Below are 18,330 nucleotides of genomic sequence, written 5' to 3'. Positions count from 1 at the left end.
CTGAGGAGCCCATGTGGATAGGTGGGTCTGTAGGTGCATGGGCTGGGTAGGGCTTGGGTTGTAAAAGCGCCTATAGAATCAAAGGCGTGGGCTGGAAAGGCAGGGACACTTCGCACTAGGCCAGGTTGCCCAAGATCTTACCCAAAACCTGGCCTTGAACACTTCCACAGCTGGGGCATCCAAACTCTCCCCAGGCAACGTGTTCCAGTGCCTCGCCACTCTCACAGTCAAGAATTTCTTCCTAATATCTAACCTTAAGTTCCCCTCTTTTTATTTGTACCAATTCCCCTTGTCGTATCACCACAGCTCCTGACAAAGAGTCCCTCACCCTGCAGCATCCCTGCAGGGTCCCCTTCAGAAATCCGAAGAATCTGGAAGCTGAGGTGTCTGGGCAGAGGAGATGGAGACAGCTTTCCACAGCGCAAGATGGGAAACCCTAGAGACCTGTGTGGGGCAGGGCAAGATATGTCCTAAAAGGGCTGTAGGGAGAACCCAAATAGAAACAGGGAAGGTGATGTCCACAAAGACTAGGGAAAACCCTACAGAATGAACATTAGTTCTGGCCACAGAGCTGAGGGACAGTACCCTACAAAGGGACATAGCATGTGGATCAGGAAAAACCTTAAGAAACAAGAGCCTGGAGCAGAACATTCAGTAAGTTTTTAGCTTTCAGAAACATTTCCACACTTGTAATTAATTTCTTGTGAGTGTTTATTTGAAGGAACATTAAGAACTCTAGTACCCAAAACATTAAACTACATTCCTTCCCATTTACTAATCATTCCTGAAGTATCCATTTCAGAGCTGCCCAGCTGAGGAGCCATCCCAGGTACATCCTAGATCACTCGGGTAGATCCTGCACACCAGCTGAGAAAGCAATGTCACACCAACTGGGCAGAGCTGCTGTTTCAGCAATGTAAGGGACAGTTTTCCAGCAGTGGTCTGGTGCCAGGATCTGGAATGATGTTCTCAGAGGTCCAGCACAACGTTCTGAACAGCTCACTTTTCAGAAGGAGGGTCATCACTGGGAACAAAGAATGATACCACACGCCTGAGCAGTCGAGTTAGAGGAGGCTGAACCTCTTTGTATGTTATTTCTGTTGTCACTGTCAATCCAAAAGGATATTCCTTAGTGTGTACTTCCTTGCGGGTCCCTTGGTTTGCCTCAGGATCACTTTCATTCTCTAAGGAATAGAAAGGATGGTAAGGGTGGGGCGAGAGACAAAAAACAACACAGTAATAAAAATGTCTTATCCCTTTATCATGGCAGCCACACAGACATTCTGTATTCTTTTTCCTTTTCCTTGCATTCTGAGAACCAGATAGCAAAGATCTGTTAACTGTAACCAGAAAAAGTGATTTACTAGGGTAGGTCAGATATCTGCACTGGTACTGGACAATTATCAGTACTACAGCAGCAGTAACAACAGGCTTCCCAAGCTATCCACACTTAAGCTAGCCCAAGCAGCCCATTGCAAACATCTATTAATTCTGCCTGACCACCCTCTCAGTAAAGAAGTGCTTCCTTACGTCAAGCTGAATCCTACCCCAGCACAGCTTTGAACCATTCCCACAGCGCGAAAAAAAAGCAACAGATTGGGAAGAGTCTAGTCTCCGTTCCTGTGACTTGAGATAAAGCACGAGCTTCTCCCATCAACACGGGATGTATCTTCCTTCAGGAAGGACTGCCGGGGGCGCGCCGGGTGGACACCCGGGTCACTCAGCAGGCCCGAGCGGAGGCTGCGCTCCGGAAACGGCACAACCCGAAGTGCCCTAGGGGAGGGCGGGCAACACCCAGCGTTACCTTCCCCGGCCGGGGAAAGCGGTGGGACCAGGACTGGGGGGATCTCGGCGCCTACCCTTGGCAGCCAGCACAGCCCAGGATCCGCCAGCGGCCGGGCTCTCCCTCACGCAAGCCCCGCCCCGAACACGATGCGCGCCGGCCGGGCTATCCCTCAGCGAAACCGCGGTTGCGTCAGTCCGTCCCCAGCCCCCGGAGGTGACCGCAGACCCCGCTGCCGGTACCAGTGCTGGCTTTGTCCAAGCGGCTGTAGTACATGAGGGCGCCCAGCGTGGTCCAGCCGCCCAGCGAGTAGAGCAGCGCAGCCCTGGCGTTCCACACAGCGGCGCGCGCCGCCTTCATGGCCCCCCACGCGGAAGCGTGCTAAAGCCCCGTCTCTAACGGGGCACGCGCAGGGGGTGGGGTACGCGTGGGGGGCGGGGCAGGGCCGGAAGGGGAAAAAGGAGTCAAGACCCGCCCATGGCACGAAGAGCGGGATTTGGGGACGACACTAAGGGGCGCTGCTCCTACCCAGTTTTATTTTTCATTAATACAGCCCCCTGCTTGCTGAGACACCTCTTAAGAACATTAAAAGTTAAGCTAAAGGCTGTCAGAATCTCTGTTCGCTAAAACCCCTTTCAACTCCAATTACGATGTGTAGAAAATGCAAAAGAAACAGAACATGTAATAGATGTACTGTATAAAATTCGTGTATTAAAATTGTATGTGGAAAATGATACATTGGAATTTAAAAAACTGGAGTTTGGAGACTCCAAGAATTCCAAAGTCTTTTTTTAGCTTGGAGGTGCCACCACGACATTTGCAACATAACAGAAAAGATAACGTGAAAATGGCTCATTAATCATGGGCGGGCCACATCTTCACAGCCACTCAAGGATCTGATATTGATCCCGATAAAAACTAGCAGACGATTTCATCAAGTGCCCCAACAGAAAATTCAGTGACTCTTTTTTGGACTTCTTTACAATTCTTCAGGAAACCCTTTCAAAAACATCCCTCGGGGGATGAAAGACATTTCAGCAGTCATGCTTTTTGCACAAAGTCGAGCTTTTTGCATGATGTCATGTTTTGGGGGAATTCGTGTTCTTTGCAGCAGTCGTGCTTTTGCCTCAGGGCAGAAAAACCATATAAAGTTCCTACCCTGAGACTCTGAATTCGTGGACAGTACCCCGGAGAAGTACCCTTGCTGTCCACCCAGTATTCAATCGATGTTGTCCTGATTTATTGTGGCGTTTCAAAATTAATTTTTAAAATTGCTAAATAAATCTTTAGATTTTGAATTGGCTCATGATTATTTATAACAGAACATAAAAAACAGGAATACAAATAAATTAGAAGGGAGAAGTAAAAAACTCTCCCTGAATGTTTATTTCACGTAACAGTTAAAACCCCTAGTTTAAAAGAGAGAAAAGGAAATGTAAATAAATTGCTCCACTTATGTCATCAACACCATCCATGTAAATCCTCTGCTCCTGCTGCCCAGTTTGATCAGTCACGACGCACTTGAAACTGCCAGCTTTTTAAGGTGGTCCATGAATACCTGGAGACTCACATCATCTGTCAAGATTGGAGCTCCTGATTCCTGTAGAAAAAAATAAAGAAATAATAAGCCTAAAATACTATTGCTAACATAGGGGATGAACTGAAAGCAAATCAAATGTCAGCACTCTGAACTAATTGCCTGCTAGAACAATCACCTTTTTCCCTGCAAAAGACAGATCCTACTCTTTGGCAACAGCACTGACATTATCCTCTCCTACAATCTGAACTGCTGCAGGGAAGTCTCTTCTTCCTAAAGCACTAGGAATTTTGCTGCCCAAAGCTCTACACAAACAAGGTAAGCAAAGAGGATATAAAAGTCTAGTACTGTCAGCTATATTAGATCTATATGTATTCATATGCTAGTTGCTTTTTCCAGAATACTGGAAATGCATGACATCTAGGCTTGAAAACTCCATTCTGATCATCCAGTGTTGCCCACCAGTGCTGCTTATCTTATCAACAACTATGATAAGGAACCAAAGACAAATGTAACGCAGTTTATGGCCACTTGGTGAGAGAGGATGGCTACTGCACACACGAACACATCCATGCATATTTTACAGCATTCCCAAACGTGAGCAGGTCTTCCATTGCTTACCTGCCCCCAGGCATACAGGTTATTGTGGGTCTGAGAAGGATTCACTTTAGACAGGAGGAACCGGGCCTATAAAGACAAAAGAGGTAGAGTTTGGTAAAATGACAGACCTGTCTGCTCCCTCAGGCTTCATCTCACCTTTGATGCATGACCAGCAGTGTTTCTCTGCTTTTTCAAGGTACTAATTCAACTTAAGCAGGTTTCAAGTCCAGAAATCCCTGTTCCACAGACATCTTGTCTCCCAGGAGCACTGAGTGCCCTGCTACAGCAGGCTGTGCTCGCTTAGCAGGGCAGCTCTGATTCCATGGGACAGGAATCCATGGCACATGAAATATCAGCACTGTTCATTTCCCCATGCCACATCTGCTCTTCAGAAAAGGGCTCAGTGCAAGACCAGTGTAACAGGGTCATACCAAAAATCAACACCAAATCTTTGGTTTGGAATATCAGTTACCTGTCTCTTCACTGCTACAAACAAGCACAGTACACTGCAATTCCAGAAGAGAGAAAATAAGAACAATTTTATATCCTCATTCAGTGTTTAAGAATGAAGGAACAAATGGTCAATCATTCTGCATTACTGTCCTAGCAAGCTAACTATAGGCAGATAACCAAATAATTTATTTCCTACCTTTTTACTGGGGAATAAAAACATATATAAGTCAGCTTTTCCATTTTTTTTTCACCCTCAGGTTTCATAAGCATATCCGCAAGTGATCAGCTTATTAAAAGACAGAGTTGTAGTAAAAGACAATGAGAAAATACGCAAACTCTGTAGTTTGAAGAGCTAAACTATGTTTGACTACCAGAACCATCCTTTCAGAAAAGCAGAATGAGCCATTTGCTCTAGGCAACAACAGAAAGAGTTCCTCCAGAAACTTCCTTACCTGACTGCCCCCATGCTCAGTGTGGATGTACCGTGGCATTGGGAATCTGGTCTGCAAGATTTCCTGGGCATCATCCAGTGGGGCTTGCAGGAGGTGCTTAAAGTTTTCATATTCAGGCATGTCTTGATATCCAGCTTTCTGCCACTGTGCAATAGTCTATTGATAAGACAGGGAGAAAATGAAAACGAAGGAGAGATGTCTATAAGCCTCTGCTTTTTACCCTGCGTGTCTTAAGGCAGCAGAATGCTACATGTGCTTCTGCTTAGGGGGCAAACACACACCTCCACTACTCTGGCTACAACATTACTTTCTGTCCCTGAATTTAAGCACAGGCACCCAACACAAAAGCTGGCAGCAATCTGTGCAGTGCCACAGCAATTTGTTGAAAATCTTCAATATGTTTCAACGCAGAAATGAAGCATTTTTAAATCACTGGCATTTTAAATCTGACTTGGCCTTACAGTATTTTCAAAGTATCCATTGCATGTACCATATTATGCAGCAATTCCTCTATACATACACAGGTCAGACACTCAGCTCTTCCATTGTCCAAATTTTAGCCAGTTGCTGAGCATCTTGCTCTGCAACAGAAGACAGAAATTCTTTAGGTAACTCCAAAAGATTTTTAGAAAGGGCCAGTATCTAAGCACTTCCCTCATTCATGAGGGAAGGAATATAGCAGCAGCTTCCAAAAACATCCAGTATTTGAAAGCAAAAACTGGAAAACTGTCGCTAAAGGACACGAAATGAAGGACACTCACGCACTCAGCTGTCTGAGCAAAAAGAGAGGTGGTTTATTTTTCCCTTGGGTTTATATAGACCCTGGGCAATGACCAGAGATTGGAGGATGAGGCTGACACCTCTTTGACCCCACTCCTCAAACTAGAAGTCCATCAATTGTCCTTTCTCAGAGAGGAATGCAAAAACATCCACTTTGTTTATGTTACAATCTGTGAAAAACTCCAGTACAAAAATGTAAACATCAGAAGGCTGAAAAAGATCAGGGCGACAGGAAACTGCCTGATTTCTTTAAGAGATGCAGTACTTAAGGATGCAAACTCTGCAAACAAAGTCTGTCACTTCTCTGAAAATACTTGCAACTCTGTTAAAATATATATCATCTTGTAACTCTGCACTGCTTCATTTCCAGTTCCTTTTCCAGGCGCGGTAACGGACCACCTTCACGGCCAAGCTAACACAACAGCTGCTACTCGGTGCAGAACATAACCTTAGTGATTCTAGTATTATTTTTACTCTGACAGTGGTTGGAATTATTTTCCAACATGCAGCACATATATGACATGGTCATTATGCTATGTGGGCTTTGCAAGAAGTTAATTTGTTAATATTTCACACTACTATGCATGGCAGGACGGAAGAAGCACAGAGAAAGAGAATGTGTTTTACCATACCTCACCAAGGTAGATAACTATCTGGAAGAAAGTATCCATCAGTAGGATTCTGTCAGGAAGAATACTGCTGCTGTCCAAAAGCACTGGCTGGGGAAAATAAAGAACAAGGGCAGACACCTCTAAGCCCTCAGATCTCAGGGTGCCAGAGAGCAATTTCTATACTCATGTAATTTGTAAGATCTTGAACTGAAGTATCTTGTCCTTTAATAATTTTTTAAAAATCTATAGCAGCCTTTTGGCTGAAATAGTGTTACTTCAACTGAATATCCATTATTTTGGGTTGATTCACCCCTTCCTGGAAAACACAGACTTACCTCAGGAGGCCCATGGAAAGAATAAGCATAAAGGATGGGCTGGATCATAATGAGGGACTGGGTCAGATCCTGCCTGGCAAAGTGGTGCCGGTAATAGGAAGATTCATCTGGACTGTTATTGAAGACCTGCAGGAATGGGGAGCGTCGCAGGTGGAATATGAACTGCACCAGAAAGAGGAGCGAAACAAGAAATGTCAGCCAAAGTTGCCAAAACTTCTGGACCCAAGTCCAGTATTTTTGAAGAGCAAATTCTTGGGGAAAAAGTCTGCTCCTTAATAACACCTCAGACTTCCTCCCTTGTCAATTCTCTTGCAGCACTGAACTACAGGACCAGTCCATTAAATTAAAAAGCACCTGTTCCTCCCCTCCTGAACGTGATAAATAGTACAAGATGTTTTATCATCATTCCCACTCATCCCTGCACACTTTTCCCATGACTGTGGGAACTGACATTCTTACCTGAGGATACAAAGAAAATGACTCTGACAACCTAAAGGAGTTGGGATCATCTTTGTTGTATTGTCCAAATTTCTGACACTGTTGGAAGCAAAATGGATAGTTTAGTTATCGCTCTCTCTTTTTTTTCTATTTTTTTCTTAATAGAATTTACATCTCTTTTTCTATAGGTTGTTCTTCTGTTCATTTTTAAACAATCAAGGCATGAACCTGACAAGAACAAGTACTACAGCATTTACAGGCTCTTTTTCTTTAAGTCAGTGGTTTCTCTGTCTTACTGGAATGAGAATGAAGATTAAATCTATTTTGATATATATATTAATAAAGTCTAGATTTGAAATTAAGCAAGAATGAAAGAAATGGTGCCTCTACAGCACTAGCCATTTGTTTTCCATTAATTCAGAGCTCTTACACCTAAACTGTTCTGTACACTATGGAACACTTCTTGCAGAACAGCAGCAGACCAGTATTGCACCATTTCACTGAAAATAAGTATCAGCGGCTTTAGAAATTACACTCTAAATGATCCCACAGTCATTTCAGCACACAGCTTGCCCCTGTTTATGCTTGTACTCCAATCTCTGTTTGACTGGCCCTGGTTTTTTAGGGTTTGATCTGCCATACTGGGTTAGTACCAACCCCACATGGGTGTTTGGACAAGACCAGCACTGATTTAGACAATCTGGGCTTGTGAAATTCAAAGCAAAAGACAGTAAGAGGCTGCAGAATCAATTCAGATTCCTATCCTGAACTTGGCCCACATCTGAATGCTGTGTCCAGCTTTAGGCTCTCCAGTGCAAGACATGGATATACTGGATTGGGTGTAGCAGATGCCACCAAGTTAGTCAGGGGTTGGAGCATCTTATGAAGAAAATTAAGCTGAAGAAGCTGGGTTTGTTCAGCCTGGTGAAGAGTGGGATCGGGGAGTCAACTTGTTGTCTACCTGACTGGTAATTGGGGGAATGGAAATTCTGATCGAGAAATAGAGGCAAGGAAGAGAAAAAAAGTGACTGTGATCAGACACTGGAACAGGCTGTCAAGAGAAGCATAAGAAATCCCATCTTTGGAGATCTTCAAAACACAACTGAACAAGACTTGGAGCAAGCTGCTCCAGCTTCAAAGCTGGTCCTACTTTAAGCAGGAAGGTTGAACCAGCGACCATCCCACCTGCATTATTCTGTGTTTTACTAACCCTTATTCAACCTTATTCAAGGTTTAACCCTTTCAGCATGATGGGATGTTCAACTATCCCATCTTAAATTTGCTGATCACACTGGGTTCTGAGTTATTCCATGCTACAGCTATGTGACCATGATCCAAGCACAAACAAATCAAGTCAATCTGAGAAAAGATTGTTGTAGCATCTTCCATTTTTACTGAAATCAAGAATGCCCCCAAGCTCAGTGTGTTGGTCTTACCAGCCTGATGAGCTGCCTGTCCAGCCAACGCAAAACATCAGGTCCCTCCTCAGACTCAGCCCTGTAAACTCCCAGCCGTGCCATAAGCACGGCAGCTGCCTCCTGGTCAAACGCAGCCTCAATGTGCTGGAGCTGAGTCTGTGCATCTGCCCAGCTGCAGAGTTAGCAAAGGGTTAGTGCCATGTGCATCCGTGTGTGCCAATGCATGCAAGAAGAAGCCAGGAATCCCAGCACAGACTAGAGCTGAAGTTGCTGCCACTCTGCCAGAGCACTGGCATGGGGTACTCACTTTCTGGCTATAGTGGTGACACGAATGCGCCTCTGGGTGCTGGAGTGTTGATACTGAGTGACAAACTGCACTGCCCCTCTACCTCCCTGAGGGATGGGTGCATTGTGCTGCAAATGAAACAAGAGCAGCCTTCAAAACATGATGGCTTTTTCATAACTCTTCCAGGCTGTAACAAGCCCCCAGAGCACATAAAAAAAAGGGACACATGCAAAAAGTTTCTGAAATTATTTCCTCATCACAAAACACTTGGTTCCTTTGCAACCATTCACCTGCAACACAGGGGGTGCCATTGCATTTTCTGGACCTGTAACAAGTAGTTCGATGAGTAAAAAAGATGATTAAAAAAAAAAAGAGAGAAGCCAGGACTGACCTGATTTACCACTTCAAAGTAAATGGCCAGAGTTGTACTTGGATCCAGACTACAGATTTTCCATTGAGATGTCCCTCCAATTCCAAGTTCCTGCACAGAATCAAAACGAAAGCAGCACTTTTCTTCCAGCAGGAGGAAAGGGAAGCTTATGCTAAATTCTGATCAGAGGTACAAGTAACGGCAGGCCTGCTAGATTCCTTATCTTTTGGGTGTGAATGGAGTTACTGAAGGCCATACAGTTGAAAGAAAGTCTTAGGAAGCAAGAATTTAGTCTAGGAAAGGCTGTAATTTCCTAGGGATGTTTCCTGGAAAACTCTGATGTTCTACTTCAACTGTACGTCTAGACAGAAACTTTGCATTGTGTATTTACTTCTTTATGAAAGATTTTTCCATGTCAGAAACTTACATTTTCAGAGACACATGGCCCTTTAGCATTCAGGGATATACATGGTCCAATGGCTCCTGCGATCTTCAGCTCCCTGGAGGTCTTGAACAAGGTAAAAAAAAAAAAAAAAAAAAAAAAAAGTTGACTTTTTTTTCATTAAGTCTGTCAAATAGAATACACAGAGCAGAAATTAGTTGCTCAGCTTTAATGAGATGGTATTCTCCCAGACCATCCACTGCTACAATTAGTGAAGATAAGAGAATCTACAGAGCCACATTTTAATAACGAAGGCATATTTATAGGGGTAAAACAGTATGAAATATTCCACGTTGAGTGAGGAGAAGCTGCTTTAAAATAAAACAAAAACAAACCAACCAACCAAACCAAACAAAAAAAAAATAAAAAAAAATAAAAAAAATAAACCCCAAAAAATTACTAAGCTTCCAAATAAAATATCCCTCCAGTACAGTGCTTCTCCAAAAGAAGCACTACATCTGACCGCAAACATGTAGACATTCCTACAGCCCAAACATCCCAGAGACTTAAAATGACTTTTTAATTAACAGCACTTGTATTTTCCCATTACTGTCATCCAATCAAACACATCTCTCACCTTCACATCCAGATTTGCACCAAAAGCCATCCGAAATTCCCCATTGTAGCCTTTGCTAAATATCCGCTGGAAGGTCTGCTTGAAGAGAGAAGTGTTGAAGGAGTCTCCCATCACCATGTGTCCTCTGGGAAAGAAAAAACAAGGGAACTGAAGCAATTGGGAACTAGAAGTACAAAGAATACAACCTTGAACCTCTGACATGTGCAAACACATACTGCTTTAGAGCATGCCTCTGCATAGGCAGGACTCACACCAGGGAGCGCAGCTTCATGGGTGCCTCTTACAAAGCCACACGGGTTAGTGCTCCACCTTTGTTAGTTTGCTTTCACAACTCTATTTCTTGCCGCTCCTTCAGCTGCGTTCAAAATGTTCATGTTTCAACCCTGGAAAACTCTTTGCTCAGTCTGCTTTCCCTGAGCAGGGCTGAACCACCCACACCACAGATGGATGCACCACTGCAGCACAAGGAAGGTGCTGCACCTCCCCTAAGTGCCCTGGCAAACCCAGGCCTGACCAGATGCAGCTCAGTAACACATCCACAGGGTCAAACAGTCTCTCTTCTCCCTGCTGAGCACTGAGGGGTTATTTACAAACACCGTGCACTTGCAGCAAGACATGCCAAGTCCTCAAAAGGCCTGGGTTAACACACAGCCTTCCTCACAGAGACAATTTCCAGCAGTATAGAACATAGACATTGACCCCTTAAAACATGTCACTTAAAACTGGGCCCAGGGAAGTCAAGAATCCCTGGAGAAAGCATAAGTGAGCTGTTAAGCAGAGCAAATCTGGCCCACACAAGGAAAGCTTCTACCCACCGAGTTTTTTAACAGCAGTGCTAATTTACGTGCTGCTTTGAGACTCCAGAAATATGCACTGAGATCAGGTGAGACTTGCCACATAACTCCTGGCAAATTCAAACAACAGTTTAGAACAGAACGAAAAAAACCTTCTGCCCTGAGAGCACACTTAACTGTTTCCTGAACTATTCTACCCCTCAAAAAAACCCCCAAAAAGCAGATGCCAGCTGTGTGCAGCCCTGCTGTGAACATACCCAGTGACGTTTGCACAGCACTTCATCTCGAGCAGCCCCATCTGGTCCAGGGCACAGGCGTAGATGTCAATGCAGTGCCCGTTGGCCGCAGAGCGGTTGGCCAGAGTCTCGTAGTGCTGGGAACACACCCCCAAGGGTTAAGAGGCTGCAATGTGCAATTTCTGCTGCTCCCCACCTCAGGCCAACACAAGGTACAGCTGGGACAATCACCAGTACAGTGGTAACTAAAGAGATGTTGGCTGCAGCACGCTGCTCCCCTCTAGGATGAGGGATGCATTTGGATGGGCCTGAGCTTATTGTCTCAAATATAAACAGTGCATAAATGACATGGGACCATCTAGTCTGTGATGACTTGGTGGGAACCCAAAGATATGGGAACCCACGTGATAGTTAAGAGAACAGGTGTCATTGTGCTTTCTCAAAGCTGACAGGCACATTTCATATGTGACATTTTTACTATTTTAATGGTTGTTTTATATGTCAAGAAGACACAGAAGGCTTTCTGGAAATAACCAGTTCCTAGGAGACAGATTTTTTCCGCTCCAGAAGGAGATACAATGATGTGGATGAACAAACTCTCCACCCACCATCAGCTAAGAAACAACACTGAAATACTTTCTTCTCTGAGAAGGCACAAGACAATGATGGAGAACTAACTACGAGGAAGTTTTTTTGCCCTTCCCGTAACCATCCTCATAATTTAGCATACACAAAGACTCAGATTATTTCAAGGACCACCATGCAACCCATGTGGTGTTCTGACACAACATTCAGTTTCAGCTTTTAAACACACCCATCAAGCCCTAGTACCTACTTTGGTGGCCTTCTTCATGAACCTTGCATTATCCTTCTCTATGTCATGCCAGGAACGGATGGGTGCTTTCAGTTCATCTCCTACCACCATGCCTGGCCCTTGTGTTGGTGGCCCACCTGTGAATAGCATTATTCTGGCCCCTGTGTTTGGAAATGTACCCTAAAATAAAATCAAAGACTTATATCAGAGACGGGGAAGAGGAAAGAAAGAAGGAAACTGATTAAATGGCAACAATGCTTTCTTGAGAGAAGGGTCTGCACGTGCTTCTGCAGTGTCAGTGGGGACCTGTCCCTGCTAGAGGCCACCTCAATAAATAGTGATGCATTTCCTGGCAGTCACAGCACAAAAAGTGTAAACCCAAACTATGTCAAGCTTCATATCTTCAAAACAGGAAGCAGGCAGTTTCTGTTCTCTTTACTTGCATCTTAGATTATACTCAGATAAATCCAGTACATAGCATCACCTCTTGTGTGGCAATACACACAAGAATCAGAGACCTTTAAACACCTGCAAATTTTACCATTTACATGGAACCTCCCAGCCCACTCTACATCAGCTGGTGCTAGCACAGCTCAAATGTCAGTAAAGACAAATTGCACCTCTGCACCCCAGTGTAACCCAGCTGCACTGACACCTGTGCTTATCTCAGCAAGCATGGCCATGTGCTTACTTTGGCCAGCTCATCTCAAACAATAGCATTAAAAGTACCTCCAGTAAGCCAACTGCAACTGAAAGAGCCACTCCAGTAGAACGTAAGGGTCTCTTTCCCTGGGTCACTGGCCATGGGTCCCTTTGCAGCTCTCCAAGCAGATCTGTTAAATTCATGTCAATCTTATGCACGGGCTGTAGGAACCTGCAAAAATGCAAACACAGTGTTTTCCTGCTTCTAAGTTCAAAGAACAAAAAACGTGCCTCTTTGTTCCTGGCACACATAACCATCACTCAGACAGTAATCAGAAGTAAAGAGATATGAAGCAGGTTGTATTCTTACATCCAAACTTCCCAAGATAACAAGCCTGTGCAAAACAAAGAATTTGATCAAGGCAAGACATCAGGAACTGACAAGAAGGCAAAGTAACATAAAGAACAGGAAAGAAGTTCAAAGGTGAGTTTGCTGAAAGGCATGAGAGCTAAAAAAGAGAAGCTGAGAAAGAGAATACTGTGTTCAATGGAGGTAAATAACTGTGACAACACAATACCATTTAAATCTTCTTTCCATCCCTCAGGAAACCCAGGGTTAGAAGTGTGACCTACAGGCATAAAGGGGCATAAAACATCTGCCCTGCTGCGTCCTGTGCTGGTAAAGGTTACCTGCTGGCAATAACAGGTTGCTCTGAAGTTTGAAGAGGTCTTCCCTGTTGCATGGGGACACCCAGCCTCGAAAGCCCAAGCATATCCTAAGAACAGTAAAGAGGAGGCAGAGGAGATGTACTGTTCAAACACTAAAAATATTATTTATATTATTATTTAATATACCCTGAGGCCTGCAATACTGCAGCATTAAATATACTTAAATCTCTAAAATTATTCATCTTTGCACTGCCATTAGGAATGGATCATGGGTCCATTATGTGAGATACACAAATTCAATCTTAAACAAACTTCCAAGAAATTTACAAAGGCAAAAAGACAGGACAGATACTGAGAGGGCAACAGGTTCACAGTTGAGAGCACTAAGCTCTCTTCTCCCAAAGAGCCCTGTGCTTGAGAGCCCAAGAAAGCTGAGAGGTACAAGCCCCTGGCCCGAGGGATGGCAGAGCAGCCAGGGATGGCACAACATACCTGTATTTGCTTGGCTGTCAGGTCCTTGGTGCCCCGGAACACATAACTCTTGGAAATCCCTTCACAGCTCAGCTCATGAACCTGGACCATCCGGCCAAAAGTGATGAGTCCTACTAGGGCATCAGAAGGCAACAGGCTCAGGGACATCTGCAGGGACTCCTTCAGGGCCTGCAAATCCTCCTCTTCCAAGCATGTGTCCACAACGTACAGGAAGATCAACGGCGTCTGCAGACCTCGCTGATATGGGAAGAAATAACATTTTATAAAGCTTCCAGCCAAGGAATAAAATTAGCCCCTTCTTAAGCACCTTGCATGTATTTATTTATGCAAGGTGCTTAAGACATGGTATTTATTTGCATCATCCTAAGAAAATTTTACACATATATCATTTGTCACAATCAAGACAATTCTGGGAGCTTCAAACTCGCCTGTGGTTCATTTACCTGCACTATATATTCAATTGTTGAAAACTGAGGCATAAGTTCTGCTGGCTTATTGACTTCAGAAATGCCCGCATATGCTGGGGGGAACTAAAAAGGAGAACAAAAAATTAGGACAAGGAAGTTGCAGGACAAAAATGCAGGGCTCTCCCCTGCAGCACAGAGCCTGCCCTGCTGATGATGTGGTTATCCAACTTTTTATTTACTGCCACTGCACCAACCTGATTAATTCATGACATGAAACCCACAGTGCTTTTCCTAAGCACAGACAACAAGCGGCCAGCACGATGGACAGCTGCTAAATCCAGTGTAAATAAAAGGTAAGGCTACAGCAGCAGCAATGTATTAGTTGAAATTCTTTTAGCCATAGTTTCTGATGGCAAAAGTCTACTCAAATCCAATGAATTCCATATTCTGCAGGAATACTAAGTATGAAATGCAAAAAGACACACTGGGACACATGGAACAAAACAGCATTTTTATCTCCTTACTATGCTCTACATGCCAGTAAAATCACTGACAAGATGTCAGGTAAAGCGGACTGTACTCTGGCCTGGGTTCAGCAAGAGAAGAAGGCCAAGGGAAGGGATCTAGAAAAGCAGAATATATGTTTCATGTCCAGGGAAGGCCATCAATAAAGTGTTCACTGGAAAGGTAGAAGTGCATTTTCCAACTTACCTGGTTTCTCTGAAAACAGAAGTTACAAGCCCAAAGCTTGGCCCGATAGTCAACTTGGCTGCAAGGGAAAGATGAGGCATTGGTGTGACTTCAGGAACAATTTTACAGCACAGCTTCACAATTAATTCATTAATCCATGTTGGTTCATAGCACTGAAGAAAATACAGACATTCCAGCTTGAACAGCAAGTATTTTAGGGATTCAGACTCTTGTTCTATTACCAGGAAGTTCATTAGCCAGTCCAGCCATGCCATTTCCAGGCTTGTCAGCATGAGGGACCACTGACAGCTCTCTGAAGCTCAGCCCTTGGCAGACACAGACTTGGGTCTAATAATTCTTTCACTACACTTAGGCTCATTCTCATTGTCTTATTGTTTGTGCAGCTGTAGCACACAAGTGCTCCAGTCTCAGAGCAGCAGGAGCTGTCCACCCAGATCTGGTGCAAACACGGAACAAACAGGCTGTTCCCTGTCCCACAGACTTTACTCTCCTCAGCCCAGTACAACATCCTGCTAGTGTGGGATGCCTCGCCACATTCTCATTCCATGGCTTTGATCTCATTCCACTTCCTCTTACTGGCATTCCCTGCTTTTTCTCAGCCCAACACCACACTACAAGTATGCATGATCATCGTATGATTTTGGGACCAAGATATTTCTCTAAAATTATTTCATTATGCTCATACTGGAACTGACCTACAAGCATCAGGATGTGTAGGAAGCAGGAAAACTAATGAACATCATAGTCCAGAGCACAGTATCAGTATAATGGGCATGTTTGTTTATTATGAGTTTCCTCATTTGCCAAGAAATTCTCTGGGATGGCGAGAGGACTCTCTGCCTTAACAGGCTCCTGGAAAGACCCTCCCGTCTCCTCTGCTCTTGCTAGCTCTAGTAACAGGCATGCTGATATATGGATTTTAAGCCCACACATCTAACTGAAAGAGGGTGCCAGGCATTGGGCAGAGAAAAAGGGGAGTAAGGAAGTAGTGAAGTTCAGATGAAAATTAGGTACTATCCAGCCCCTTCCAACATCCCCAGCTGAGCAATTCCTACCAGAGTGGGTTGAGCACAGCTTTGCAGGTTGGCCTGCTGCAAAGCACTGGTTCATACTGCACAGGAGGTAAGTCCAGACGCTCCTTCAGTGGGGTCAGGAGACAGGCCAGGGGCACAACCATCCTTGTGGCCTCCAGCCTGCTGGAGGGCCACACGTTCCAGCTGAAGCGCACTCCATCACGCTCCTCATTCTGCTGGATAAACTCCAGATATGTCGCCATGGCCCTGCAGAAGCTCTGGAAGGACAGAAGGCATGTTCAGGCAGCAGCCACCTGTGTGGACAACAGGCCTGCAAAGGTGCTCGGCAGATCAACTACAGGTGGGGGCACAAGACGCCACAGGACAAAGTCAATACAGTACAATGAATTAATCCCATTATCAAATGAGTCATGTGAGTCCATTAATCTCCTCTGTCCAGTGCTCTCATCAACATTACAGCCAATTAAAACACCACCAAATCCAAAAAAGAAACAAGGAAAGCTGACACTCAAAGTCAGAATGCAAGAGATTCTTTTCTTTTTTTTTTTTTTTTCTTATGAGTCACATTTAATATCTCAAAATCCAATCAGCCTCATGTTGGCCTCACGGCAATCCTGCCTGACTGGGTCAGTAAAGGAAAACAGGCCAGATTTGCAACACATCCCAGAGCCTTCAGCTGAAACGTTGCAGGGAGAAAAGGAGGCCAAGTCTGAGACCAAAACAATCACAAATATTACCAAGGTGCCGGCCTGACCTGCTTACAAAGGGAAAGGAGTGCATGACAAAAAGTCAAAAAAGGTCTTTTGGACACCAACTCTGCACGGCATCATTGTCCCACTGCCAGTAAGGAAGGAAATGAGAGTCCAGAAGACTTAGAAAACATCAAGGAGGAATATCCCCAACACAACAGAGGAGTCATTCTGACTCAACTCTTCAAAATAAGACACGAACAAGAGCTTCCAGGCCACCACTACTTTTGATTTCTCTGAGGAAGGCAAGGGCAAGCCTACTAAAAAAACTTACTTGTCAAATCCAGACCACAAACACCACACAGCACTAACAGCAACTCACAGAGGCAGAAGCAGCAGCTCCACAACCTGCTGCAGACAAGGAAACTCAGAGGTTCACCTACAGCTGCAGATGCTCCAGGATTACCTTATTCCTGGTCCTCAGTGCAGGTGGGATACTCAGGAGGGCCACACACATGAGAATTCAGAAGCAACACCTTCCCTCAGAGGAGGGGAAGTTTTGGTGTAACATTTTCCTACAGAACTCCAAATTTACTGACATTTTCCTCTTCCTTGCTATAAAGGATGTAAATTAAGCTTAGGAAGAATTACCCCATGTTTCCACCCCCCTCACTGGATGGACAAACAGAAGGGCACACAATACATCCCCACGAAAAAATACTGAAAGGTGTCAAGGTGAAAGTCAGAGCTGAGTCTTCCTGTAAAAGATCCTGCACATCAGAACAGCAATACAAACATTTGACATCTCAGGTATGCGGCACAGCCACAGGGCAAACAACTGTAGCCCAGCACCACCTCCCTGCCCCAGGCAGAGCCCCGACTGCCATGATGAGTTTGCCATAGGCTGTGGCCCTAATTTAGGGTCAGGACAGCGGGAGAACAGGTCACCAGCTGCTGCGCTTGGCACGGCTATAGGGAACACCACATATCCCCCGTGCAGCCATAGGTGCCACCTCCGCCCCCCAGACCACTGAATCCCAGCACGGCCATAGGGCAAAGCACTGACCCACTGCACTGCTATAGGTGACACTGCTGACCCTACACAGGGGACACGCCTGACCCCAGCCCTGCCCTGGGGGACACGGACGACCCCCAGCCCGGCCAAAGCCAACACCGCCGAGCCCGTGCCGCTCTGTGGGACACTGCTAACCCCCATGAAATCACCGCGCCAGAGGACACCACTGACCATGCTCAACACCCCTTCAGGGGACATCACGGACCGCCCCCTCCAGACCCTCCTGCAGGGGACACCACTGGCCTGCCCACAGGGGACGCCCCTGACCCCGTCACAGGGACCGTCACTGACCGGCTCCCCTCAGGGGACAGACCACCCCCACTCCCACCCCCTTGGAGCCCCACCGCTCCCACCTGCCCGCGCCGCTCGCGCCGTTCCCTCCCGGCACGCCCCGCGCGCCCAGCAAGGCCACCTCAGCATCAGGCGGTGCCCGCAGCCAAGATGGCGGCGGTGGCACACCCACCTCGCCCCCGCGGAGGCTCCGTCGTCATCTTGGCTAAGGGCATACTACCCTGCCTTTCAGAAGGAGGAGAGAGGCGTGCCCCTACTAAACATGGAGGGGCGGCCGCAGAAGAGAGCCCTTCCTGGCTAAGGGCGGCAGGTTCCGGGTTGAAATGGCGACGGACGAGGTGTCCCTGCTAAATGTGCGATGCGATGCCGCGTTCCTCCCCTGGCACGGCATGAG

At 45.6% G+C, this 18,330-nt stretch overlaps 2 protein-coding genes across 3 annotated transcripts; both read right to left on the bottom strand.

Moving 5' to 3' along the window:
* Window positions 1-693: 693 nt before the first annotated feature.
* SMIM26 (small integral membrane protein 26) lies at window positions 694-2,197 on the bottom strand. The gene is made up of 2 exons (XM_066178060.1): window positions 2,026-2,197; window positions 694-1,184 (listed from the first exon to the last, which is right to left on the bottom strand). The coding sequence occupies exons 1-2, from the start codon at window positions 2,141-2,143 to the stop codon at window positions 1,000-1,002; spliced, it is 303 nt and encodes a 100-aa protein (XP_066034157.1). The 5' UTR covers window positions 2,144-2,197; the 3' UTR covers window positions 694-999.
* Window positions 2,198-3,132: 935 nt separating this feature from the next.
* Window positions 3,133-18,076, bottom strand: SEC23B (SEC23 homolog B, COPII coat complex component). Of its 2 annotated transcripts, XM_066178058.1 has the most exons (20): window positions 17,999-18,076; window positions 15,903-16,138; window positions 14,848-14,905; window positions 14,173-14,259; window positions 13,730-13,966; window positions 13,259-13,344; window positions 12,656-12,800; window positions 11,948-12,106; window positions 11,134-11,249; window positions 10,083-10,206; window positions 9,491-9,571; window positions 9,085-9,174; window positions 8,715-8,821; window positions 8,426-8,579; window positions 7,011-7,088; window positions 6,552-6,713; window positions 6,238-6,324; window positions 4,826-4,981; window positions 3,942-4,007; window positions 3,133-3,383 (listed from the first exon to the last, which is right to left on the bottom strand). In XM_066178058.1, the coding sequence occupies exons 2-20, from the start codon at window positions 16,121-16,123 to the stop codon at window positions 3,294-3,296; spliced, it is 2,304 nt and encodes a 767-aa protein (XP_066034155.1). In that variant the 5' UTR covers window positions 16,124-16,138; window positions 17,999-18,076; the 3' UTR covers window positions 3,133-3,293. The 2 variants fall into 2 exon arrangements, with proteins under 2 accessions (XP_066034155.1, XP_066034156.1); XM_066178059.1 differs by lacking the exons at window positions 8,426-8,579; window positions 8,715-8,821.
* Between the last annotated feature and the right edge of the window lie 254 nt (window positions 18,077-18,330).

Source organism: Chamaea fasciata, unplaced genomic scaffold (genome assembly GCF_029207755.1).
Source record: "Chamaea fasciata isolate MVZ Bird 193981 ecotype frontalis unplaced genomic scaffold, bChaFas1.0.hap1 SCAF_3, whole genome shotgun sequence".
In the NCBI taxonomy this organism is placed as follows: domain Eukaryota; kingdom Metazoa; phylum Chordata; class Aves; order Passeriformes; family Sylviidae; genus Chamaea; species Chamaea fasciata.
The sequence above is the reverse complement of the archived record's forward strand: the minus strand, read 5'-3'. Positions and strand labels throughout refer to the sequence as shown.

Bases quoted from the DNA above. Each gene is read 5' to 3' on its own strand.
- SMIM26 (XM_066178060.1), bottom strand. From the start codon at position 2,143: ATGAAGGCGGCGCGCGCCGCTGTGTGGAACGCCAGGGCTGCGCTGCTC. The intron at 1,185-2,025 runs GTACCGGCAGCG...TCTATTCCTTAG, and splicing joins CTTGGACAAAGCCAGCACTG to AGAATGAAAGTGATCCTGAG.
- SEC23B (XM_066178058.1), bottom strand. From the start codon at position 16,123: ATGGCGACATATCTGGAGTTTATCCAGCAGAATGAGGAGCGTGATGGA. The intron at 11,250-11,947 runs GTAGGTACTAGG...GTGTGTTCCCAG, and splicing joins TCATGAAGAAGGCCACCAAA to CACTACGAGACTCTGGCCAA. The intron at 9,572-10,082 runs GTGAGAGATGTG...ACCTTGTTCAAG, and splicing joins GTGCAAATCTGGATGTGAAG to ACCTCCAGGGAGCTGAAGAT.